Below are 27,861 nucleotides of genomic sequence, written 5' to 3'. Positions count from 1 at the left end.
TTCAGCTTCAGAAACTGTCACATTATGTTGGGCTTCCCTGATAGTTCAGTTGGTAAAGAATCCACCTGCAATGTGGAAGACCTGGGTTCGATTCCTGGGTTGGGAAGATCCCCTGGAGAAGAGAAAGGCTACCCACTCCAGTATTCTGGCCTGGAGAATTGCATGGACTGTATAGTCCATCGGGTCACAAAGAGTCAGACGTGACTGAGCGACTTTCACGTTCATAAGACATAACCTATGCAATGAAGATCCTGCATTCTGTAGCTAAGACACAACGCAGTCAAAATAAATGAATAGGTTTTTTCTTTTAAAGACAGAACTTTAAGCTTCCTTGGTCCTTTTATGTCGACCACATAATCCAAGAGGGATAATAAATGAGACTTTGCACATATCCTGCAAAACTCAGCTCAAATTCACTTCTCTGTGATGATTCCTGGTCATTGCTAAGAGAGTCATCATCCCCTAGTCTGGGGGTATTACCTGTGGATCTATTAATATCTATATAGTTACAGATAATATATATATATGTAGATAATATCTATAGATATTGTTATCTGTGCTACTCAGTGGAAACTAAAGCATGAGCTGACTTGTGGATGTTAGAGAGATCTTATCTTTAACAAATGCAGGTTCCTAGCCAGAAGCTTCACATCCTTTTAATCCTTTGGGGTTGACATTACCTTTTCTACCTATTCTTAAATATTTATAGGACAGATTGGATAGATTTCCATTCTGAATGTTGATTCTTTGGAATGTTGGTCTCCACATACGCATTTCTGGACAACCTTTAATGATGTGTTGATGCTGTAACCATAATACTAAAGTCACATTTGTCCTCTAGAGATGTTTTGGGGTTTAATGTCTAAAGCTTAATACCTCTGGAAGATTCCGTCCTCTTTAAATGAAAGCCTGAGAAGTTGTTTAATCAGAAACCAGTATATCACCCCAGTATTGTTTGGAGTAATTAATACTGCCAAGTTTCTTCCTCACATTCTCATCCCTCCTGTCTTCTCCTCTCCTTCGAATAATCTGTTGTAGTTATGAGCCAGTAACAAGCAGCTTTATCCTGTGTTAAACAGCTTTTGAGTAATTTTTTTTTTTTATAAACCATTGAAAGCTACTAAAAGTTGAATAAAATAATTCTTAAACAAAATTTTAATTTATTTATATTGGATTCAAATTTTTTGTTTGTGATTTCTTTCCAGATAAAAAGCCATGAAAATATTGTATTTTCTAAGTCCTACTTAACCATAGGCCAGTTTTCCATCGTAAAACATAGAAGCCTTAGTGGAAGACAAAATAGACTATCCTGTTCCATTGTCCCCAGTTAAGGGCTTCTCTGATATGCTCATATGATTATGCTTTCAGAAGCCAAGTCTTTTATGAAAACATCCCGAGCTTGGCTGGTTATTAGGGGAGGGGACGTCACAAAATGAGCATTCAGATTATCCTTTTTTAGTAGAGGTTGACTGTATTTCTTTGACCATATTGAGAAAAATTAACATTACAAATGTGAACTTAAACCGCTATTAAACTTAAACCACTTAATTGTTAGTGTTGGATGACAGACTGCCTTTTTGTCTTTCCAATTAAAATTTAATTTTATGTACTTTGTTTTTTCCTGTTTTATTTTAAACATAGGGAACCATTTATTCCGAGACTGCTTTTAGCAACTATGATTATTTGACAAAAGACCTGCTTAACAAGTACATTCAAAAGATCCCAGCTAAAAGATTTGGATTTCCTGAGGAGGTAATGTGTATTTCTAACATTGATGAATTACTTTGTTTTATACTTTGGAGATTTGTAACATTTTAGTGTCCTTTTCACATAGTCTGATTGGTTAATAGAGAAGATTGCTCCCATGCCCTCAAACTATGTTCCCTGTGCTTTCTGGCTGCCAGGAATACTGCGCTCGTGGTGCCTTGAATACTCACAGCAGTATTTATTCAGAAATGAATGCAGTGTCGGTTAAGAGCAGCATGTTTTTATTGTTTCATTGCACTCTTCAGCTCTTTTCAGTTGTTTTATAGTACACAGAATCTCAGATATGCAGATGACACCACCCTTATGGCAGAAAGTGAAGAGGAACTAAAAGTCTCTTGATGAAAGTGAAAGAGGAGAGTGAAAAAGTTGGCTTAAAGCTCAGCATTCAGAAAACGAAGATCATGGCATCTGGTCCCATCATTTCATGGGAAATAGATGGGGAAACAGTGTCAGACTTTATTTTTTGGGCTCCAGAATCACTGCAGATGGTGACTGTAGCCATGAAATTAAAAGATGCTTACTCCTTGGAAGGAAAGTTATGACCAACCTAGATAGCATATTCAAAAGCAGAGATATTACTTTGCCAACAAAGGTCCGTCTAGTCAAGGCTATGGTTTTTCCAGTAGTCATGTATGAATGTGAGAGTTGGACTGTAAAGAAAGCTAAGTGCTGAAGAACTGATGCTTTTGAACTGTGGTGTTGGAGAAGACTCTTGAGAGTCCCTTGGACTGCAAGGAGATCCAACCAGTCCATCCTAAAGGGGATCAGTCCTGAGTATTCATTGGAAGGACTGATGTTGAAGCTGAAACTCCAATACTTTGGCCACCTGATGTGAAGAGCTGACTCATTTGAAAAGACCCTGATGCTGGGGGGGATTGAAGGTGGGAGGAGAAGGGGACCACAGAGGATGAGATGGCTGGATGGCATCACCGACTCAATGGACGTGAGTTTGGGTAAACTCAGGGAGTTGGTGATGGACAGGGAGGCCTGGCGTGCTGTGGTCCATGGGGTCACAAAGAGTCGGACAAGAGTGAGTGACTGAACTGAACACAGAATCTAAGCAAGTCAGACAATTATGACAAAATGAAGTTCCGTACCTGATTTCTGTAAGGTGACCAGTTTTAAGTCTGTAAAAATCAACAGCTTTCTTAAATGCCAGCAAGATCAGTCTTAAAATGTAATTTTTTAAAAAAGAGATATATTTCACAATAATAAGAATAAAAACTAAAAGAACCCAAAGTGAACTTAACTCTAAACGAAAAAAAGTTTATTACTGAAGAACAGAAAAAAAAAAGACCAAAATAAATAGAGACATGCCATATTCCTCAATGGAGAGACTCAATTTTACTAAAATGAAATTTCCCTAAATCACACATACACATTTAATATATCTTTGGAATTAATACATTGATTCTAAAGTTTTCCCTAGAAAAATATTTATGCCAAAATGCCCAAAAGGTTTTGAATAAGAATAATGAGGGGATTTGACCTTCCTGCTGTCAAAACATACTGTAGGGCTTCCCTGGTGGCTCAGTGGTAAAGAATCTGTCTGCCAACACGGGAGACACGTATTCGATCTCTAGTCCGGGATAATCCCACATGCTACAAGTAGTTAAACCCATGTACCACAACTGCTGAGTCTGTGCTCTAGAGCCCAGGAGCCACAACTACTGAAGCCCATATGCCTTGTGCTCTGTGCTCTGCAACAAGAGAAGTCACTGCAGTGAGAAGCCTGCTCACCATAGCTGGAGGGTGGCCCCTGTTTGCCACAACTAGAGAAAAACCCACACAGCAGTGAAGACCCAGCATGGCCAAAAAGAAATAAAATTATTTAACCACCCCCTCAAAACGCATACTATAAAGCTACAGTTGTTTCCTACATTTGGGGCTGGTACTGGAAGAGATTAAAAGTGGTGGGATAGAATGGACTGTCATATCAGTACTGTACACACACACACAGTTTATAGGATAAAAGTAACATTTCAAATCTACAAGGAAAGAGTATTCAGCATCTCATATCACATACCAAATAATTTTCAGATATATTAAAAAGCTAAATATAAAAGCAATGCCATAGAACTCTAAGAGAAAAATGTGTTCTAATTCCTAGAGCTAGCTTTCATTATCAGTTTGATGTATATCTTTCCAGAAATTTACTGTGTATGCTTAAAGATATTTCTATTTACTGACCTTTTTTTTTTTTTTTTAGAAAAATGGGATTCTATTGTGTGTTTTTCTGCAACTTGCTATGGCTGTAGCATTAGACCCTGTTGCTGCACATTGAGATTTTATTAATTTTTTTATATTGTAATAATTCTGCAGTGAACATTCTTGACTATAGTCATGAACTCTTATGTGGAGGGTAGCTTTCTAGAAGTAGAATTCCTGAACTAAAATAGACTTGCATATTAAATTTTAGAAGATACTGTTAAATCCAACATTTGATGAGCTATTTTGAGCAAGGTGCCAGATTTTTATTCGGAAAACTGAGAGTGATTTTGAAAGAATTTTAATCAAGGGATTTATCTGATTAAGCTTTTATTTTGGAGAGAACCCTCCTTATGTTTTCTGAACAATTATATATTGTCTATATGCTGTGCTGTGCTTAGTCATTCGGTCGTGTTCAACTCTGAGACCCCATGGACTATAGCCCACCAGGATCCTGTGTCCATAGTCTATAGTTACTGTATTAAAATTTGACATTGAGAAATTCAAGAAATATTTATGAATTCATTTAAAATAATCTTAATAAAATCATGGATGTTAGAGTTGGACCATAAAGAAGGCTGAGTGCCAAAGAATTGATACTTTTGAACTGTGGTGTTGGAGAAGACTCTTAAGAGTCCCTTGGGCTGCAAGATCAACCAGTCCATCCTAAAGGAAATCAATCCCGAATATTCGTTGGAGGGATTGATGCTGAAGCTGAAGCTCCAGTACTTTGGCCACCTGATGTGAAGAGCCAACTCATTAGAAAAGACCCTGATTCTGGGAAAGATTGAAGGTGGGAGGAGAAGGGGATGACAGAAGATGAGATGGTTGGATGGCATTACCGACTCAATTGATGTAAGTTTGAGCAAGCTCTGAAAAATGGTGAAGGACAGGGAAGCCTGACATGCTGCAGTCCATGGGGTTCCAAAGAGTTGGATACGACTGAGCAGTTGAACAACAAATAAAGGCATTTAATACTATAATATTTTTAATGAAAAATAGCTGCATTTTAAAATACAAAAATGAACAATTTTTGCTTTGTTTTACATGTTTTACACAGTTCTTTAATGTATGGCTTAATAGAAAACAGCTGGACTCTCACATCTGCTTCTGCTTTCAGTCTGTTACAATATGTTGTTTTGGTAAAGCATGCAAAGAAAATCTGGCTTCATGCCAGTTAAAAGGAGGAGTATTTTAGCAGTCTTTTTGAGTAACGGTGGACATTCTTCTTTAATATTCAACAAGTGACAGTTTCTTTTTTTTTCCTATTGCTCTGTATTTTATGTATTAAATGACCTGCCCCATTACAATGTATTGGTACATACATGGCGCTTCCAAGGTGGCACTAGCGGTAAAGAACCTCCCTGCCAATGCAGGAGACATAAGAGATGCAGGTTCTATCCCTGGGTCAGGAAGATCCCCTGGAGGAGGGCATGGCAACCCACTCTAGTATCCTTGCCTGGAAAATCCCATGGACAGAGTTTTCTGGTGAACTACATATAGTCCATAGGGTCACCAAGAGTCCAACACGACTTAGCACACACAGTACACACTTGATGTTTGTACTGACGATACATTCTGTATATACTCATATCATTTTCTTCATGCGTGAGGACAAAGTATAACTATTACATAATTAAATCGTTTACTTCATGCATGAGTACCAAGTATGACTGTTACATAATTACGTAGAACAAAATGTTATTTGTACAAATTGCATCAAGTCATATCAACTCTAGTCTCCATACTTATCACAACCAATGACTTTCCTTAATCCCAAGTTTTGAGAAACCCACAGCTCATCCATAAACATGCCTCTCTTCTTGCTTTGGGCCCATAGCTTGTGGTGGGTTCTAGACCTGAACTGTATCTGACATCTAGTTCTTACTTTTAAAAATATTTCTGTTTACTGACATTTTTACAAAAATGATATTCTACTGTATGTTCTTTTCTGCAACTTGCTAAGGATGTAGCATAGTATATTTAATTAGACCCTGTTGTTGCACATTGGGATTTTATGTGTATTTTTATATAAATATATCTTTATGTTTCATAAATATAAATTTGTATTTCATAAAATCTCCCAGTTTTTCCTCACTAAACAAGACATCTTGTTGGACTAATGACTGATCAGCTCATGTGCATACATAACTATGGTGTCATACATTTGAATTTTTAAAAATCTGTGGGCAACTCTGGCCATCTGAGGTCTTAGCACAGTCAAACAACAGGTAGTTTAGCCTATACAGAGTATTGTTTTCCAGGGTCAACAACCGTAAGGTATAAGTCAGTGCTTAAAATGCATAAGAAAATTGACCTCAAAGTATAAAAATATTTAATATCCAATCTTAACAAATGGCAGTTTCTTAAAGATTAATTGCAATCTGGAATCTGAAGCCATTCAGTGAACTTCTGTATTCCATTATTAAAATTCCTTAGTATTCCTTGCACTTTTACTGAGTCTTTCATGCATAGATGATTTTGTAACATCAGACATTGGTCTTTTGGAAAATATTGATTCACTGAGTTATAGACATCTTCTGAATGTTGATACACAGTTCATGGTACAATACCAGATTCACATTTATGAATGTCACCACTGATCTCTTCCAAAAACTCTTTGGGTATTGGGAAACTGTCAAGGTCATGGTGACATGTATTGATGCAACTTTTCCAAAGTTCTAGTTTTCACTTGAAAGTTCAAATCTTGTCATTGACAACAAATGCTGTCAGTTGTTTCAGCTGCCTGGAGTGGCGCTCTCACTTGGTTCATTTTTGGAAGAATGTCTGCCAGATACCCAAGTGTGAATAATGTAGTTTGTTAGTCATTCTCTCAAGCAGAAAACAAACTGAAAAAATGTTCTGTGAAAAAAATGATTAGTTTGGTTTGCAGCTCAAGGACATGTTCTTTTCCTCGAAACAGGCTTTATACTTCTATATATAGCACAAGAGCTGAAGGTGTAATTCCCACTTCATCACACAGGATATTAAAAAGATGTGTACCCAGTAGTCAAGATTAACATGATTAATAATTTTAGTGCTCATCAAGGACATTTGAAAGTGAAGCAGACTCTCCCCGCCCACTCCAGGAGTACTTGCTGGTGAAAAATATTGTGACTGTTAGTACGATGCTTCATGTTTGTTTTCCTGCTATGACTTGTGCTGAGGGTCCAGGCATTTTTCCCATCATTGCTTTGGCACCATTAGTACAAATGTCAACACAGTGAAAAAGACAGATAAGGACTCAGTATTGTCATAGAACAGTTGTGACTTCACAGATCCCCTGGAAAGATCTTAGGTATGCCCAGAGTTTTGCCGACCATACTGTGACTAATTGGGAAGGTGAGATGATGGGTTGCAATAAGTTGCAGGATAAGGAGAGAGTTTCAGTCTCTGTCTCATAGGGTCCTAGCACTTCCAGGTCAAGTTTTCAAGATCCTCTGGTGGCCCCAGCTAATCACTAATGTCACTTTTGGGGCTGAGCTTTGACAATAGGCTCTTGGTGGAACTGTTCAGAACTGCTTATCAATGAGTTGTCTTCTTTTAAGTAATAGTTATTGGGATTGAGTTACGAGGGTCAGTGTAGCTGTAGTTTTAAAAGGAACTGCCGGAGCTCCTACGATGTCCCTCCACATCTCTTGGAGACAGAATACAGCACTTGGCAGACCCCTCAAATGGCTTGTACTTGTACTCTCTACTAATTTTACAAATTAGGAAACCAAGAGCCAGTGATGTTCAGTAATTTGCCTGAAGCCATACATTAGTCATGGGGGCCTCCCAGGTGGTCTAGGGGTCAAGAATCCATCTACCAGTGCAGGAGATGCAAGAGACAAGGTGAAAGGTTGTTGAATCACACGAATACACTGCACCGGGATTCTTGGCCCCCAGAGGAGAAGAATTCAATCCGGGGCCAGAGACGAGGCTTAATCGCTCGGAGCTTTTGTAATAAAGTTTTACTAAAGTATAAAGGAGATAGAGAAAGCTTCTGACATAGGCATCAGAAGGGGGTAGAAAGAGTACCCGCTTGCTAGTGTTGACAATGAAGTTATATACTCTCTAATGAATCCAAAGAATGTCTGGAGGTTGTAAAGACCTCATCAGACCTACTCCCATAATTTACATTTTAAGATAACAGAATTAGCCAGAAGGTTTAATCCAAAGACTGTCCTTAATACAGAGACTGTCCTCAGGCAGGATACATTATTGTTATATAATCCTAAGGAATGTGGAGAAAGAAAAAAAGTTTGTCCTTTCTTCCTCTTTGAGAATTCCAGACCCCTCTCTCCTTGGGGACCCCTAGATTTCCTATCAACCTGCCTAGGAAATGACTCTCATTCCCCCCTTTTCTTTTAGGAGAATTATGTTGCCTAGGGAAAAGGGGCATCGTTCTCGTTCCATAACTGCTTCCGAGCTGACAAGGGGCATTGTCCCTAAATTGGTGAGGCAACATATTCTCCTAATCCTCATATTGAGGATATCTGATCCAGGGGCCCCAAATAGTAGCTGGAGGAAGCTACAGCAGTAGCAGGAGTTTGAGCAACCATTTGTAACTTAAAAGCTTTCATGCGGCTAGAAACAAACCCAGTTATACAATTACAGATGCAGGGAGCAAACAGCAAAAACAAAACGATCAGAATCAAAATTAAAAGTCACATTATGTCCATAGTTAAAGTACAAAGTTGCACCAGTCCATTTTAGGGTTGGTAGATGTCATCAGATGAAGAAGAGGCATCGCATGTGATTGTTGTCGAAGGTATTCACAGACTTGGAGAAAGTCTTTTTCTTGAAGTGGGGATGTCCACCACAGGAAGCCTTCCACTGACGAAGAGGGGAGCTCTCCGCAGACCCAGCAGTTAGACCGATTGTGGAATGCAGCATAGGAGTGAGCCCAGGACAGGAGGACATTGTCTTGAGGATCCAACGGCAGACTCAGGATATTTGGAGTCAGCAGAAGTAGACTCACATAGATTATCAGGCCCATCTGCTGCCCTTTGCTTAATTCTAGAGCTCAGGTCAGGGCCACAAGCTCCGCTAACTGAGCACTGGTTCCCTGGGGGAGAGATTTTGCTTCCAAAACCTGTTCAGCAGTCACCATGGCGTAACCTGCTTTACGGTTTTCATCCTGAACAAAAGAACTGCCATCTGTAAATATTTCCATGTCAGGATTGTCTAATGGGGTATCCTTTAGATCCTCCCAAGCTGCATAGTTCAAAGTTAGGAATTGAGAACAATCGTGATCAGGTGTTTCATTTTCCTTCTCAGGAAAGTGCCAGGATTTAAATTTCCACAAACTTTAAGCTTAGCTTCTGGTCCTTCTAACAACAATGACTGATACTTAAGAAGCCTACTGTCTGTCATCCAAATATTAACCTTAGAATTTAAGATTCCACTCACATCATGAGAAATCAGTACAGTAAGGTTTCATCCATTAATTATTTTTAAAGCTTCAGGTGCTAACAAAGCCGCTGCCCCAATTACTCTTAGGCAGTGGGGCCACCCACGTGAAACTACATCTAATTCTCTGCTTAGATAAGCAATAGGTTGCTGGTGAGGCCCTCGGGGTTGTGTCAAAACTCGCAATGCCACACTTTTTCTTTCAGTGACAAACAAATTAAATTCTGACCCTGTGGGCAAGCTCAGAGCTGGAGCTTGCAGGAGAGCAGTCTGAAGAACCTTAAAAGCCTTTTGAGTTTCTGGAGACCAAACCAGTTTGTCGGTTTGGGCCTGCTGAGTTTCAGCTATAAGTTTGTATAAAGGCCGAGCAAGTTCCCCGTAACCCGGAATCCAAATGTGACAGTAACCTGTGATTCCCAAAAATCCTCTCAATGTCTTAAAGTCATAGGTAGGGGGTGATTTAGTATAGGTTTAATTCTCTCAGGGCCTATGGCCCTAGTCCTTTCTGATATGATTAGGCCCAGTTATCTAACCGATTGTTGACAAAGCTGAGCCTTTTCTCTTGATGCCTTGTAACCACAGCCTGCCAGAAAGTTTAAGAAATCTTCTGAGGCTCGCGAACAAGCTTCCTCTGTCTCAGCACAGAGCAAAATATCATCTACATATTGTAACACCACTGCTTCAGAGCTATTAAAATTTTGTAGATCCCGTGACAAACTTTGTCCGAATAAGTGAGGACTGTCACGAAGTCCCTGGGGCAAAACTGTCCAGGTTAACTGAGAAGCTGGCTGTGTAGGGTCTTCAAAGGCAAATAGGAATTGACTTTCTTCCGCCAAAGGCCCTGAATAGAAGGCATCCTTTAAATCAATTACTGAGAAATATTTGGCCGGTTCAGGAATTTCAGACAATAGAGTATAAGGATTAGGCACCATGGGGTGTAAAGGAACTACAGCCTCATTTATTATTCGTAAATCTTGAACTAGTCTCCATTTACCATTCGATTTCTTTATACCCAAAATAGGAGTGTTGCAAGGACTGTTACAGGGAATTAATAGTCCCTGCTCCTTTAAATTTTCGATGATGGGTTTTAACCCTTCCTTAACTTCAGGTTTCAGTAGATACTGCTTCTTATGTGGAAATATGTGTGGGTCTTTGAGCTTAACAACTACAGGAATAGAATTTTGTGCTCGACCCACAGATTTTCCATCAGCCCACAGGACCTTGCTCAGTATATCCCTTCCCAAAAGGGGTGAGGGAGATTTTGGCACGATCAGAAACTCGTGTTAAAACAGCACAGAATCCCAGTTGCAAGATAAAGAATAACTGAAATAATACCTTTTGGCTCGTCCAGACAGTCCCATTACGGAAGCAGATCAGGAAGAAAGTGGGCCAGGGGCTTCAGTAAGCACAGAAAAAGTTGCCCCAGTATCTAAAAGGAAATCGACGGATTAGCCCCCCACAACTATTAATACCCGGGGTTCCTCAGGTGTAATTAGGATGGGAGCTTGTGTGGGGACCCCCGGGCACCTTCAGTCCTGATTGTCTTGTGAGTCCGACCCCGGAGACCTACGCCTCTGGGGGCAGTCTCTCTTCCAGTGTGGTCCTTTGCAGACTGGACATGGAGCCGGGGGCGGCTTAGATGCCTGAGGGCAATCTCGCTTGAGGTGCCCCTCCTTTCCACAGCAGTAGCAAGCCCATCCCTTTTCACCTGGGCCCCTCTGGGCATTTTTCTCAGGCTGTTTAAGAACGTTTTTCATAGCCATGGCGAAGGCTTCCGCCTTTTCCTTTGTCTTTTTTTGCCTTTCTTTCTTTTCCTCATATTCCCTACCATAATAGACTGTCTGAGCCAGTTGTAACAGAGTATCTAAAGACTGATTTGGTCCATACGCCTGTTTTAATAGCTTACGGTGGATATCTGGAGCCGACTGAGTGAGAAATCTATCCTTTAAGATCACTTTTCCCTCTTCACTTTCGGGATCAATCTCAGTGAATCTGCAAAGGCCTTCTCTCAGTCTATCTAGGAATTTACCAGGAGCTTCTTTCTCCTCCTGTTCTATATCTGCCAATTTGCCATAGTTTAAAGGCTTAGAACGCGCCTGCCTAAGTCCCTCAAGAATACATCTAACAAAATGACTCTGATCCCATCTTCCTTTAGCTGTGTTGTAGTCCCAGTCTGGTTCTATAGTTGGGACCGCCTGATTCTCAGTGGGGAGGGCCGCTATCTCGTTCTCCCTCTTCCCTACTGATTCATTACCAAGCCACTCATCTCCATAAGCAACCGCTTTTCCCAAAACTCGAGTCTTTGACTCAGGAGTCAGCGTTTGTCCCAAGATATACATCACATCCTTCCAAGTGAGGTCATAAAGCAGAGTAACACCTTTAAAGGCTCTAATATATTTTTCTGGGTCCTCTAAATAGTCTCCCAGATCCTCCTTGATTCTTTGTATTTCTTAATAAGAGAAAGGCTTATTAACTCACAGACTATTTCTCCCGGTGGGTGTTTCATAAAGAGGCAACAGCTTGTGTGGCTGTTCCTCAGTCTCTCTGGCTGCTCTGCGCATATGATCCCAGGGATAGATTGGAGAAACCTGTTTTTCCTCTTCTCTTTGTCTCCTGTCCTCCATCTCATCTCTTACTTCGATGGTCTGAGTTTCTACTGAAACCAGAGTAGTCTGAGGTCGTACTGAGACAGGAGTTATTTGGACCTCCATGTGGGCAGTTTGAATCCCAGTTTGGAGTCCCCGGTACGGGGGCAAAGTAAGAGGACAGGAGGGAGCTGAAGGTTTCACACCCAAATTTATACCCTTAGGACATTAAGTCTGGCATATTTCGCAGAGAGAAAAAGGGCAACACATATGCTACTTCTACCCATTTCCCTTGTTCCTTACAGAACCGGTCTAACTGTAGAACAGTATTATACTTAAGAGACCCTCCAACTGGCCACCGTTCGCCATCCTCCAGTGGATACCGTGGCCATGCAGTATCATATAGGAAGACCAGGTGTGTCTTTTTTAAGCCCTGGGGATCAAATCTATCCCAGTTTTTCAGGATACAGTTCAAAGGAGTGAGGCTGGAATTGTTAGCTCCCATCTGTAAGAGAGAAAAAAAGCGACCAAGGCCATTTTTCTACCGGAGGCGTCCCTCCCTGCTCTAGATGGGGGTGTAGACAGACGTTACACCAAAAGCTTTTCCTTCCTGGTCGGACTTAGTCTGTCCCTTACTGACGCAGGCCCCGTACTCGTCCCTCCCGGTTCTACCACCGAGATGGGGTGGGGATGTACCAGGGGTAGACTTGATAGCATCCCTACTTGACGTCCAGCTCTTCACCCTTAACCTTGTTTGCCTCTGATGTCACCCGGGGTGAATCAGAGTAACCTTCCAGAATGCCTCCCAAGCTAAGACCGCTGTAGGAAACATTCGTCACCTGAGTGCCTGTGCACGACCCTGAGTATTTCCTGACTACAATAAGACCGACATGAACATAAAACTGAGATGGTCTTTCCAAGCATCACCACACCAGTATAACAGCCTCCTCTGATCCACTAAGAGCCGGTGTTACCAAAGAAAAAAAACCATCGCAGTCCCAATCTGAGTAATCTTTAACCTCAGAGATGTTCTGGGAGCTAGAGCTCCATCTAGCTTACGAACTTTCGATTCCTAGCGAGGCTAGACACTTTCTTGACTACCAATCCAAGTTTGGGACCTAAGCCACAGTACACAGTAACAGTATAGATCACAAGTCCCTTGAAAGTCTATGATCTGATAGATTAGGTTAGTACTTCTAATTCCCAAGGAGTTATGAAATGGTCAAAGAGACCGAAAAGTTTGACCGAGAAAGGAGAGTTCGGTCCACACGCTTTGCCCATTTCTGGTCGGTTCCCGAAGGAGACATTGGGTGCCTCTTGGCATTGGCAGGTCGGTATAACGCCCCGACAGGTTTCTGCCATAAGCTGTATGAGATCACCGTGGAACCGCAGAGCAGGGCCCCTTACTTGCTTCACGCAGGGCATGCCATTCATTCACACAAGCACACGGTAGAGTTAGTAAAGCACGGCAGAAAACGTGTTCGCTAAGAGAACAAAAAACTAAAGCTCCAAGCATCCTTACCTTGTCCTGAAGGATCCCGGACGAGCCCCCAAGATGAAAGGTTGTTGTTGAATCACGCAAATACACCGGGATTCTTGGTCCCCGGAGGAGAAGAATTCAATCCGGGGCCAGAGACGAGGCTTGATCGCTCGGAGGTTTTGTGTAATAAAGTTTTATTAAAGTATAAAGGAGATAGAGAAAGCTTCTGACATAGGCATCAGAAGGGGGTAGAAAGAGTACCCGCTTGCTAGTGTTAACAATGAAGTTATATACTCTCCAGTGAATCCAAAGAATGTCTGGAGGTTGTAAAGACCTCATCAGACCTACTCCCATAATTTACATTTTAAGATAACACTGTCCTCAGGCAAGATACATCCTTGTAAAGACCAGGTCTACTCCCATAATTAACATTTTAAGATAACAGAAGGTTGAATCCAAAGACTGTCCTTAGGCAGGATACATTATTGTTATATAATCCTAAGGAATGTGGAGAAAGAAAAAAAGTTTGTCCTTCCTCCTTGAGAATTCCAGACCCCTCTCTCCTTGGGGACCCCTAGATTTCCTATCAACCTGCCTAGGAAATGACTCTCTCAAAGGGTTCGTGTCTTTTTTGAGTTAGGCAACAGAAAATCTCTTTATTTGAAGGGGAGAGATGCAAAAAGATTCCTTCACTCTGTAAACACTTAATAAGTAGTTACTTTATTGTAAACACTGTCAAAGGATGAGGCCACCACTCGATATTTGAAACAGAACTCAGCACCAAAGCACAGTTATTCCTGGTCAGGCACAGTCTCTCGGAGTAGACTATTGAGTTTTCTTTTTTCCCTTGGGGGAAGTTTGGTTTTAGAGATTTGCAGACTTTGAGTGAGAGGGTTGTTGTTTGGCTGACACTCAGAAAGGGACTTATTGGCATGAGTCTTCCTGACTGGCTAACTTACAGGGTCAAGGAACTTTCACGGATTGGTTGAGTAACAAAACAGTGTTCACAGGGTGAGTTGTCATTGATTGATTACACAGGGGAAAGCTAGTTCTGACTGTTACTTGTTCCCAGGCCCCATCAGCCCTTTCCCAGGAATGTGGGAACTTTTAAATCATTAATTCCACACCAACTCTGTCCAATAGAACTGTGGTAATAGTCACATATGTAATCTTAAACTTTGTAATAGCCACATTAAGAAAAGTTTTAAAAAGTGAAATTAGTTTAAAAAATAAATCTTATTTAACTTAGTATACCTAAAACATTATCATTTTAACAATTACTAATGAGACTATTTTACATTTTTCTTTTCCAAGAAGAAAAAGACTTCTGAATCTGGTATGTGATTTTATACTTATAGTGCCTCTCAATTCAGATTCAGTTCAGTTCAGTTCAGTCGCTCACTCGTGTCCGACTCTTTGTGACCCCATGAATCGTAGCACGCCAGGCCTCTGTCCATCACCAACTCCCGGAGTTCACTCAGACTCATGTCCATGGAGTCAGTGATGCCATCCAGCCATCTCATCCTCTGTCGTCCCCTTCTCCTCCTGCCCCCAATCCCTCCCAGCATCAGAGTCTTTTCCAATGAGTCCACTCTTCGCATGAGGTGGCCAAAGTACTGGAGTTTCAGCTTCAGCATCATTCCCTCCAAATATATCCCAGGGCTAATCTCTTTCATAATGGACTGGTTGGATCTCTTTACAGTCCAAGGGACTCTGAAGAGTCTTCTCCAACATCACAGTTCAAAAGCATCAATTCTTCAGCGCTCAGCCTTCTTCACAGTCCAACTCTCACATCCATACATGACCACTGGAAAAACCATAGCCTTGACTAGACAGACCTTTGTTGGCAAGGTAATGTCTCTGCTTTTGAATATGCTATCTAGGTTGGTCATAACTTTCCTTCCAAGGAGTAAGCGTCTTTTAATTTCATGGCTGCAGTCACCATCTGCAGTGATTTTGGAGACCCCAAAAATAAAGTCTGACACTGTTTCCACTGTTTCCCCATCTATTTCCCGTGAAGTGATGGGACCAGATGCCATGATCTTCGTTTTCTGAATGTTGAGCTTTAAGCCAACTTTTTCACTCTCCTCTTTCACTTTCAAGAGGCTTTTTAGTTCCTCTTCACTTTCTGCCATAAGGGTGGTGTCATCTGCATATCTGAGGTTATTGATATTTCTCCCGGCAACCTTGATTCCAGCTTGTGCTTCTTCCAGTCCAGCGTTTCTCATGATGTACTCTGCATATAAGTTAAATAAGCAGGGTGACAATATACAGCCTTGACGTACTCCTTTTCCTATTTGGAACCAGTCTGTTGTTCCATGTCCAGTTCTGTTGCTTCCTGACCTGCATATAGGTTTCTCAAGAGGCTGGTCAGGTGGTCTGGTATTCCCATCTCTTGAAGAATTTTCCACAGTTTATTGTGATCCACTCAAAGGCTTTGGCATAGTCAATAAAGCAGAAATAGATGTTTTTCTGGAACTCTCTTGCTTTTTCGATCATTTTTCGATGTGTGAAAACGTTTTGGTTGTGTCATGTGGTTCGTGGCCTCCTTTTTGGACAGTGTAGTCCTATACTACCTGCTGGGGACACAGGGATGGAGGGAAGGCTGCGCCCGCCTTCTCTCAGGTCTCAGAGCCTCAAAGAGGCACAGCCCTGTGAACACACAGGCTGTAGTGCTGTATACAGGATCAGGACTGGGGTGAGGCAAGCAAGGCACAAACAGTATTTAGGGACCACCTGCCCCCTAGAGCAAGCACCTCCTTAACTGCTGCATCCCAGGCACCTCATTAGTCTCCCCCTTGTCTCAGCCCTGCTTGGCAGCCTGATAAAATGGAAGATTCTGGGGCTCTAACCCCAGAGTTGACAACCCAGATGATCTTAAGTGTAGGATCTTGGAGTCTGGAGTTTCAGTAAGCAGCCCTAGGGATTCTGATGTAGGAGCTTAAGATCACCCTTTGACAAACTCTGCTTGTGTCAACAGCCTCATGTGAGACTCCGTTTACATCCAGTGAAATATTTCCATCTTTTTCTTTGGTTTTGGGAGTGGTTGTTGCTGAACTCGCCAGTCACCTATCTGTTTCTCAGGGCTGCAGCAGGATTCTGAAGTCCCCCTGATAGAAAGCTCCTGTACTCTGAGACCCTGGGCTTTGGGCCTGCGAGGACCATGGACTAAACAAGCTAGAATGCCAGTTTATTGTTACACAGACACAGTGAGCGTTTCAGGGAGAAAACTATAAAAGGCATGTGATGGTGTTGAAAACAATGAGGATCATGGAAGGAACTGAATTATTTGATGGGACAGAGCAGACACAGCACTGCTTTCACTTTTGGTTCCTTCATGTTGTTGTATTTTAAAAAAGATTCAAAAAATTTTTTTGGCCACGTGACCCTGGCTACAGGTTCCTAGTTCCTTGACCAGAGATTGAACCCCAAACCCCCTGCAGTGGAAGCATGGAGTCTTAACCACTGGACCACGAGGAAGGTCCCTTAACTACGTCACATTGTGTGATTCATTTCACACTGGAGGACAAAGGAGCCTGGCGTGTTACAGTCCCTGGTATTGCAAAGAGTCGAACACGACTTAATAACTGAACAACAACCTAAAAGGCTCTTTTTATTTTGCCTTCACCCTAGTCACATCCCTGACTTTAATGATGCTCAAATAGAAAAAGGCATCTATTATGTACCTTCAGATTATAGTACACACAGCCTGGCATTCTAAAGGCTGCAGGCTTCAGGTTACAGTTCTGTCATTTCAGAGGTGTCTACTCGGAAATGGGAAGCAGCCAGAAGTGAGGGGTATCTAATTTTATGAGTGCATATGTGTGCTTCTGTTTCCAGGTCTCCTCCTTGGTATGCTTCCTGCTGTCTCCTGCTGCTTCCTTTGTCACCGGACAGTTGGTGTATGTGGATGGGGGCCAGTCTCTGTACACACAGTTATTTGAGATACCAGGTGAGTGGCCAAGAAATGAGTGCCTTTGTGCCTTCTCCTGTTCAGGTTTTCAAAATTCCTCTAGGTACTTAAGAGATAAGGGTTTTGTTTTTTTTTCCTTCTTGTAGAACATCCAAAAAATGTACAAAATATTTATAGTCATCATATGATTTTTAAAGGCAATATTCCTAGTGCAGCAAATATCTAAATATCTTTATTATAGCACACAGCTTTACCTGTTTAAGGACTTGTTTGCGTGTGCATAGGCTAGTGGAATTTAACCTTGAAAAATATTCTCAGTGTGAATATATATGTACAGGAGAGAGACGAGAACAGAGGCAGGAACGTGCCATACTTTTGATATTTAACTTCTCTTTGTTTATCCAGTTAGTGGCTTGTGTATATTAGTGGGAGAATCAGACCTGTTAGATGGGGAGGGGTGGTATGATGCTATTTTACAGTATCTTCAGGTTATAGATTGAGGGAAACCATAGGAATATGCTGTGTTCATTCATTTTTGATGTACAAAACAAGTTTATATTTCTCAATCTAATGTAGATATTGCATGCAAATGTGTGTGTGTGTGTGTGTGTATGTATCTTATGACTAGACCATCAAACTTTGGAGTTGAAAGGATCCTAAAAAATTAGTCAAGTATCACAGTTACATCATACATGACAAAACACATCCATGAAAGCAAGGCATGTCCAAGCTAATCACTCCCAAAATGTAGAAAAGGATATGAAATTCAAATGTGTCCAAACTGTTGCCAAAGATAGTTGATTAAATGATTGCCAGTGAATTAAAGGGCTTCTCTGGTGGCACAGTGATAAAGAATCTGCCTGCCAGTGCAGGAGACACAGGAGACATGGGTCCAATCCCTGGTTTGGAAAGATCCCCTGGAGTAGGAAGTGGCAACCCACTCCAGTATTCTAGACTTGAAGATCCCATGGACAGAGAAGCCTGGTGGGATATAGTCCATGAGGTTGCAAAGAGTCACACAACTGAGCACACACACAAAATTAAAATGTGGTTGATGTAGCATGTATGTACTTGAATTTCCTGTTCAGGACTTACTCTTTTCACCCTGCTCTTTCATGTGCTAATAGTCTCATCAATGATTCAGCCCTTCTTTGCATTAATCATTGATTGGTTTGGATCTATAATATTACTCATTATTTCCCCTGGCATAATTTTTTACTAACACTACCATTGTAGTAATGTGTATGAGATTCTGTGGCTTTAAGGATCTCATTTGGAAACACAGAAATGCCTTCATGGTTATATAATATTGTTTTCTGATAGTATTTATTTATTTTTTTTTTATTATTTTTTTAAAATTTTATTTTATTTTTAAACTTTACATAATTGTATTAGTTTTGCTAAATATCAAAATGAATCCGCCACAGGCATACATGTGTTCCCTATCCTGAACCCTCCTCCCTCCTCCCTCCCCACACCATCCCTCTGGGAGAGTAACACTGAAACATGTAGAATATCATGTAAGAAACGAGTTGCCAGTCCAGGTTCGATGCGCGATTCTGATAGTATTTAAAGTAGCAAAGGTGGAGGGAGAACCTTTCCACTTCCCTCACCAGTGGAGTTGAGTCAGTGTTTGTTAAAGTGAGGTACATCCCTTTCCTTTTTAGAGGGGGAAAAAAACCCCTCTAGGTGACTGCTTCTCCAGGCCTCCAGTGAAATGGTTTTCTTTTGTAATTCTAACACTGTTGTTTTTTTTTAATCAGTACAAAAAAATATTTTTTAAGTTTTTGAAGAAAGCGGCCACATCCATCTTTTAAGAATATGTGCGTACTTGGTCGGTCAGTTGTGTCCAACTCTTTGCGACCCCATGGACTGTAGCCTGCCAGGCTCCTCTGTCCATGGGATTTCCCAGGCAAGAATACTGGAGTGGGTTGCCATTTCCTTCTCCAGGGGATTTTCCTGACCCAGGGATGGAACCCGCATCTCTTGCATCGCCTGCCTTGGCAGGCAGATTCTTTTCCACTCTGCCACCTGGGCTTCCCTTTAAGAATATACTCTCTTAAAATAATGAGCGGGAATAGCCATTCCTTCTGAAATTTTAAGATTGCTAGTCCTACGGTGAGAATGCCTGGGATGAAAGCTAAGCTTATTAGCTGATGTTCTTGAGGGTATTTATTTCTGTATGCCTTCATTTTCTTTTCTTTAAAGTGAGGTCCCTTATAGTATTCATTTCATTGGCTCTTGGGAGAATTAGATTAGTTAATCACATTAAAGGTACTGTATCAGATAGAATGCTTTTAGTTAAAACTCAGACTGGCTCAAGCAATGAAGGGATTTATTGTCTCAAATAACAGGTGAGTCTTCACTCTGCAGCTCACTGATTTTATCGAGGGCATTTTTTTCCCTTTTCCCTCTCTTTTTGCTGCTATTACATTGGCCATATCTTAAGATGGACTCTCCTGGTGCCTGCCACTCCTGAAGCTCCATGCTTCTTTGTTCACGTCCATTTGGACAGAGACAGAGGGGAGGGGATGACTTTTTCTCAGCATTTTTAACCAAATTCTGAGATTCTCTCTGCTTGGTACTAGCTTATGCAAGTGTCCATGTTTGACCAGTAACCTCAGCAAGGGGAATAGAGTACACTTACTTAGATCAATCTGTGATCCAAGTAGGGTCACTTCTCCAGAACCTCATGGGTTTCTAAGTGGAAAGAGGAGATGGGAGACTGGATGCCGGGACGGGGCAACTCTAAGTGTCTGGTACAAAGTAAGCATGTTTCAGAAGGTACCGTTATTAAGGAAGTAAGATTGGTTGAATGTCTACGTTATGTCCAGTGCTATATGCAGGGATCACATGGACCCTCTCACCTTTAACAGAGAGATGTTGGTATCTCCGCTAATAGATGGGGATTTCCCTGGTGAATCAGCTGGTTAAGAATCCACCTGCAATGGAGGAGACCAGCGTTCAATCCCTGGATCAGGAAGATCCCCTGGAGAAGGGAATGGCAAACCCCTCAGTTTTCTTGCCTGGAGAATTTCATGGAGGAGCCTGGCAGGCTACAGTCCATGGTGTCGCAAAGTGAACGACTAACACTTACTTAATAGATGAGGAAACTGAGGCTTAGCAAGAGTAACTTCTCCAAATCTGTAGAAGTAACTTCTACAAAGTTATTAAGTGACAGAGATGGGATTCAAATTGAGATTTTTCTCAAAACCTTTGCCACCTGTCCCAATGATTTCTTTTTTCTTGCTAAGAAAAGGGGTGATCCAGGGAAAATGACAAATGGGTTTGGTGGGAACTAAGAGAACTGATGAGGTTAATAGATTCGTATCTGACCTGAGGTTTTCCATTTAACAGATCATGACAACTGGCCCCAGGGAGCAGGGGACCCTTCTCTTGTCAAAAGCATAAAAGAGTCTTCTAACCATAAAGCCAAGCTGTAAGCTAAAGAAACATGGAAGTGTCTTTTGTCCCCAAGTGCCTTAACATCTCGACAGTGCACTTCTGTACTTTACAGGAACTCATAATCTGTATGGGAAACTCACATTCTGATTTTTTAATGTTAATCAATTACATCTGTGCAAAAGTTATTCCTGAAATAAACACATTAAGTGCCAACCAACGTCATTTGTGATCAAAAAAAAATTTTAGAACTGGAAATTAACATAATTTATGATTATACTTTTAATTCTAAGAAAGGTCTTTGAAAAATGAAATAGTTTCAAGTTAATGATAATGGTATTATGATTTCCCATAAGGTTCACAATAAGTCTAAATTGTGGCATCATTATGATTTTTACAACAATGACTCATTTTTGATGGCAAATACTTTGGGATCAATAAAGCTTTATATAATTATTGATGTGTGGTTTGTTCATGAAGTCATATTTGTACAAACCCTGTTAATAAAAAAGAAAAATGAAGTCATAAGTGGTATTTTTTTTCCGTCCTTGGCTTGATATGTCTTGATTTCTTAGCCAAAGTATTCCCCTTTCTCCATGTTTCTCCTTTTATATGCAAACAAATTTTTAATTAAAATCTATGCAGCTGTATTAGGGTTCGGTATTCTTCCTTCCATTGATCCTTTCTGTCCATTGATCTTGATTTGTGGAGTGTCATCTACAAACTGTATATGTTCATTTTTTTTCTCTCTTCATCAATGAAACCTGTTTGACTTCTTCCTGTTGAAGTGAAGTAGTTTCTTTAACAGTAACACTCAGTTCAAAGCATATGATTGACCAAACCCTGAGCTGGGTGGGGCAGGGCGGTTATCGGCTGCAGAAATTGCAGAATGTGCAATTTTATCAGCATCCCAAGCAGGTCCGGGACTAGAATGAGGCTAATGAGCTGCTGTGGGTGCCGCGTGTAAGGAGGTGCTCACTCTTGTGTGTGAACAGGGGAGGATCGCCCTTGAGAGTGAGCCCAAAGCTCCCTTTAACATTGTGTGCATGCTATGTATGTAGCAGAAATCTTTTCCTCCTAGACTACATTTTAATAGTAGCCTTCTGAAGGTGATAACATCACAGCTCCTAAGAATTACAAGTTGACTTAAAGGGCAGGATGGCCCCAGCACAGGTTGGTGCAGAAAATGAAAGAAGCAGGGCTTGCTTTTCAAATTACCTGTTGATGATGGTTGACGACCTCTTGTATCTCCCTAGGTTGAAATTTGCTTATTTCTGTTTAACGCATGGAGCCTGCCCCTATGTAGCACTAAACTTAGCTCCAACTCCTTATTAGATCTTGTTCGACCATTGCTGTACAGCTGATCATTATCTGTGTTCTAGAATTAGAAGTCTGCACTCCAGGATTTCTGTGTGTCATAATAGTGCCTTGTCACTAATGTTCTTCTGTGACTGCACTTGGTAAATTTTGCTGTAGACTGGATGTTCCTGAATGGAACTCATTCGTTCAGCTAATAATTTGGTGCCCATTCTATGTGCTCAACATTATGGTAGGAGTTGGACATTCAGTGGTGAAAAAGAAAAAAAAAAAAATATATATATATAATACAGAAATATAAATTTTAAGTTTTATTTATTTTTATTGAAGTGTGGTTGATTTATAATGTTGTATTAGTTTCAGGTGTATAGCAAAGTGATTCTCACACACACACCCACACACACATACACATATTCTTTTTCAGATTCTTTTCCATTATAGGTTATCACAAGACACTGAATATAGTTCCCTGTATTAGACAATGGGTCCTTATTTATCTATTTTGTAATTGTAGTATGTATCTATTAATTCCAGACTCCTAATTAATCCCCCTTTCTGCTTTGTTAACCATAAATTTGTTTTCTACGGAGTCTGTTTCTGTGTTGTAAATAGGTTCAGTTGTATTATTAAGATTCCATATATAAGTGATATTTGTCTCTGACGTTTCACACAGTATGGTCATCTCTAGGTCTATCCATATTGTTACAAATGGCATTATTTGATGCTTTTTATGACTGAGTAGTGTTCCACTGTGTACATGTACCATATTTTCTCTGTCAGTAGACATTTAGGTTGCTTCCATGTCTTGGCTATTATAAATAGTGCTGCTATGAACATTGGGGTGCATGTATCTTTTTGAATTAAGAGTTTTCCTCTTTTCCAGATATATGCCCAGGAGTGGGATTGTTGGATCATATGGCAACTCTATTTTTAGTTTTTAAGGAATCTCCAAGGAGAAGGCAATGGCACCCCACTCCAGTACTCTTGCCTGGAAAATCCCATGGAAGGAGGGGCCTGGTAGGCTGCAGTCCATGGGGTTGCTAGGAGTTGGACACGACTGAGCGACTTCACTTTCACTTTTCACTTTCATGCATTGGAGAAGGAAATAGCAACCCACTCCAGTGTTCTTGCCTGGAGAATCCCAGGGATGGAGAGCCTAGTGGGCTGCCGTCTATGGGGTCGCACAGAGTCGGACACGACTGAAGCGACTTAGCAGCAGCAGCATACTGTTTTCCATAGTGGCTGTACCAGTTTACATTCCCACCAGCACGATAGGAGGGTTCCCTTTTCTCTGCACCCTCTCCACCATAAAATTCTCTATTATTTTAAGTGCTAACAAGGATAAGGTCATGGTACTAAAGGCATATAAGAAAGAAAGGAAGAAAAGGACATCTAAGGGTAAAAAAAAAACCTTTCTATAGTTACTCATGTCAAAAGAGGTTGTTGATAAGATGACCTTTGTGGATGTTATCACCTCTCTCTCTCTCACACACACACACACACACGCACTGGTCTTTTTGTTTGCGGCTTGTGTTAGTTCAGGTTCTCAGAGAAGAAGATGCCAAGACACGGTAAAACGTGCATGAGATGTCTGGAGAATGTGCCCATGGAGGATAAAGGGCAGGGAGCCCAAGAAGGCATCCATAGCCTTCAGACCATGATGGTGTCTAACACTTGTAGAAGAGGGAGGGAGAGAGGAATGGGCAGGAAACACAGTGGGGCAAAAGGGTATCAGGAGGTGCTCAGTGGGTCACCTGCTCCACATGTGCCCTTCCTCCCTGTCCCCACTCTGTAAAAGTAGCTGTGATTCCTCCTGCTGGTGATGGCAATGCCTTTTCTCACCAGCTGGTACCTGGTCACAGGAATCAGTTTCAGTTCAACGGAACCTGGCTGTGTTCCTTGGCAAGAATTGCCCTTTGGGACTAGGATCCCCAAAACTGCAGAGTCCAGAACCGCAGGGATAAGGCCCACAGTGGGTCTTAGCGGGTGATGGCAAGTAGGGCCACTACCACTTCCATTCCTTGGTTCCCAACGTGTTCCCAAAGCCAATGAGGACATGCATCCTGAAAGATGGTGCCCCATCCTTTCAGAGGGTCGATGGTACTTCTGCTGTGTCTTGATTATTGTAGTCCTGTTGTGAGGCTAGTTTTCTCTGGAAGTCTGGGGTATGATACAATCAATGGTTCCATGATCAGGGGACCCACTTTGATCACCTGGTTGGATATTGGTGCACGGGATTCCATAGCTGTGTATTCCACCTTGTATAAGCCCCTAGATCAGTGATCCTCAACCTTTTTGGCCTCAGGGACCAGTTATGTGGAAGACAGTTTTCCAGACTGTGTATTGGAGAGAGGATTTCCAGATGATTCAAGTGAGTTACATTTTTTATATACTTTATTTTTGTTATTATTACATCAGCTCCACCTCAGACCATCAGGCATTAGATCTTGGAATTGGAGACCCTTGTCCTAGATAGCGGTGGTATCTGAGTCCCTGTGAACAGGAAAGTCAAACTCTTACCTGGAATGGTAGGGCTTCCCTGGCAGCTCAGCTGGTAAAGAATCTGCCTGTAATGCAGGAGACCCTGGTTTGATCCCTGGGTCAGGAAGGTCCCTTGGAAAAGGGAACAACTACCCACTCCAGTATTCTTGCCTGGCGAGTTTCATGGACAGAGGAGCCTGTCAATGGGGGTCACAAAGAGTCGGACACAACTGAATCACATTCACTTTCTTTCACTTAACTGGAATGGTATCTGTCATTATAAGGCATGACACAAATACCACACAGTCATTTAAACAGGAAAAGTTTAATGTGAAGAATCATTAACCACAGCAGCAGACTGGATAGTAGGAAGTAAACACAATTTTAAAGACTATAGGAGTAGTAGAAGAACTGGCTGTGACTGGGCTGATAGGAAGAGAAGAGCTTCTCCCACCCACTCACCCAAGGCTGACAGACCCTGTTTGGAGGGGATAGCTCTGGTTTACTGGATGGCTGAGAAGTCACTAGTCATCTATGGGGCTTTGCTGGTGGAATTTGCTAGAAATCTGCCCTCTGGAATTTGCTTGAAATTTGCCCTTTAGGGTGCCAAGGCAGCTGCTGCTATTGCTGACCCAAGTGCATTGCTGACTGGGGGCTGCCAGGTAATCAGTAGAGGAAGCACTGAACTGGGAAGCAAAACCCTTTCCCTTGTGCAGTGTCTCTCCATCGAAGTTTCAGCACTCGCTGGCAAAGGAGAGGCTACTTAAAAGGCCTAGATACTTTTTCACAGAGCTGAGAAGCAGTATGGATGTGAGAGTTGGACTGTGAAGAAAGCTGAGTGCCAAAGAATTGATGCTTTTGAACCGTGGTGTTGGAGAAGATTCTTGAGAGTCCCTTGGACTGCAAGGAGATCTAACCAGTCCATTCTAAAGGAGATCAGCCCTGGGTGTTCATTGAAAGGACTGATGCTAAAGCTGAAACTCCAGTACTTTGGCCACCTCATGAGAAGAGTTGACTCATTGGAAAAGACCCTGATGCTGGGAGGGATTGGGGGCAGGAGGAGAAGGGGATGCCAGAGGATGAGATGGCTGGATGGCATCACCGACTTGATGGACATGAGTTTGAGTGAACTCCGGGAGTTGGTGATGGACAGGGAGGCCTGGCGTACTGCGATTCATGGGGTTGCAGAGTCGGACACGCCTGAGTGACTGAACTGAACTGAACCGAGAAGCAGTACATCCATAAACATCAAGACAGCCCTTTCCAAAAGAAGTTTTGCTCAGTCCACAGCTGTAATGTCAGTCAGTCCACAAGTCTTTTAGTTGGGCCTTTTTGATTTTCTGGTGGCTCAGACAGTAAAAATCACTACAGATTGTAACTGCAACCATGAAATTAAAAGATGCTTGCTCCTTGGAAGAAAAGCTCTAACAAACCTGGACAGGGTACTAAAAAGCAGAGACATTACTTTGCCAACAAAGGTCCACATGGTCAAAGCTATGGTTTTTCCAGTAGTCGTGTATGGATGTGAGAGTTGGACTATAAAGAAGGCTGAGCGCAGAAGAATTGATGCTTTTGAACTGTGGTGTTGGAGAAGACTCTTAAGAGTCCCTTGGAGTGTAAGGAGCTCATCAAACCAGTCAATCTGAAAGAAAATCATTTTGATTTTGAATTTGAATAGTCATTGAAAGGACTGATGCTGAAGTTGAAGTTCCAATACTTTGGCTGCCTGATGTGAAGAGCTGACTCATTAGAAAAGACCCTGATGCTGGGAAAGATTGAAGGCAGGAGGAAAAGGGGATGACAAAGGACAAGATGGTTGGATGGCATCACTGACTCGATGGACATGAGTTTGAGCAGGCTCCAGGAGATGGTGAAGGACAGGGAAGTCTGGCATGCTATAGTCCATGGGGTCACAAAGAGTTGGGCACGACTGAGTGACTGAACAACAGATGGTAAAGAATCTGCCTGCAGTTGTGAGAGACTTGGGATCAATCCCTGGATTCGAAAGATGCCCTGGAGAAGGAAATGGCAACCCACTCCAGTATTCTTGCCTGGAGAACTCCATGGACAGAAGAGCCTGGCAGGCTATAGTCCATGGACTTGCAAAGAATCAGACACAAGTGAGTGACTAACACATATATACTTTGCTTTCCAATGGAATACAGACAGACTTCAAAACTCCCCTTTTAAAAGCCTTTTAAAAATCAGATACTGTGTTCTTAAGATAAAAGCCTAAAAAAAGAAGCCATCTTTGTTTCATGTCAACATTAAAATTAGAGTACTAAATCAATACAACTGATAATTTGAAAGCTTAAGATATAAGGAAAGAGTATCAGCTATATAGTCCTGGAAGCAAACTTTACGTTCACCAATACACCCCCATCACTTGAATCTCTTTTCAGTGTCATGCTCCTTCTTATCTGTATCAAAACTCATACTGAGCAACGAGTTATGGGTTGCAAAAGAGGATTTCTTTTTGCACCTATCTATAAGTCTTTGTCTATAAATTAAAAACAAACAAGTGCTGTCCCATTTGTTTTTAACACTACCAGGTGCTTGGCTCAAAAGTGTCCCCTTGTGGTTATTGGTGGAACACCAGCCTGTCTGAACAGCACCTTTTTGGGTTTCTAAGATCTGGCTGCAGAGCTTCAACTTGAGCTGTGGTTTCCTCTCGGGATTTCTTCTCCACTCCTAGTTTACAAGGGTTCCACTTCACCAAGTGGCTGTTCATTGAAATAAGAAGGAAGATTTGAACCATATTCAAAAAAGTGTTATTAGATCAAAAGCTAGTGATTAAATCACTAGCTAGCGTGTTAGATCAAAAGCTAGCCCTTGTTTTGAGACAGTCATCTGAAGGGCTACTTATCTCCAGTTATCTAAAGGGATATCTTGAATCTTGTGGACAACACTGTTTATGACTTGTATGGCAACTAAATGCATCTGTTGGTTAGCCCAGTCATGCCCCTCTGAGTAAGAGGCACGCCTGCCCTCTGCCCTAGTAGGAGTTTAGATTGCGGGGACCTGCCAGGTCCTGATGATTTCATCATCAGCACTGCATTCCTGGACATCTCCTGATTCCTCCTCTGCCCTCTCACCTAGTTCTGAAAGGTGAGCCTCCTCACCTTTGTTCAGCCTCCAAACCTCCTCTCGTGGAGGCTGTCAGTTCTCTAAAAGGAAACATTTCAAAATGTTTGAAGCCACTTGGCTGAGGTTGCCAATAAGTGAAAGTGTTAGTTGCTCAGTCATGTCCGACTCTTTGTGACCCCATGGACTGTAGCCCACCAGGGTCCTCTGTCGATGGAATTCTCCAGGCA

The 27,861-nt window shown here is 41.7% G+C and overlaps 1 protein-coding gene and 1 non-coding gene across 2 annotated transcripts in view; one reads left to right on the top strand and one right to left on the bottom strand.

Moving 5' to 3' along the window:
* The window catches only part of PECR (peroxisomal trans-2-enoyl-CoA reductase), a 50,938-nt gene extending 29,733 nt beyond the window's left edge, over positions 1-21,205 (top strand). The window contains exons 6-8 of the mRNA XM_070771881.1: positions 1,642-1,752; positions 17,275-17,386; positions 20,705-21,205. Of these exons, the coding sequence (XP_070627982.1) occupies positions 1,642-1,752; positions 17,275-17,386; positions 20,705-20,790 (309 nt within the window). The 3' untranslated portion in view covers positions 20,791-21,205. The remainder of the gene's footprint in view (positions 1-1,641; positions 1,753-17,274; positions 17,387-20,704) is intronic.
* Positions 21,206-26,952: 5,747 nt separating this feature from the next.
* On the bottom strand, positions 26,953-27,073 carry LOC139179219 (small nucleolar RNA SNORA40). The gene has a single exon (XR_011563640.1). It is a non-coding gene; the product is annotated as a small nucleolar RNA SNORA40 (small nucleolar RNA).
* Between the last annotated feature and the right edge of the window lie 788 nt (positions 27,074-27,861).

The sequence above is a fragment of the Bos indicus genome, chromosome 2, assembly GCF_029378745.1.
Source record: "Bos indicus isolate NIAB-ARS_2022 breed Sahiwal x Tharparkar chromosome 2, NIAB-ARS_B.indTharparkar_mat_pri_1.0, whole genome shotgun sequence".
Lineage (NCBI taxonomy): Eukaryota > Metazoa > Chordata > Mammalia > Artiodactyla > Bovidae > Bos > Bos indicus.
This window is presented reverse-complemented; position numbering and strand designations above follow the sequence as displayed.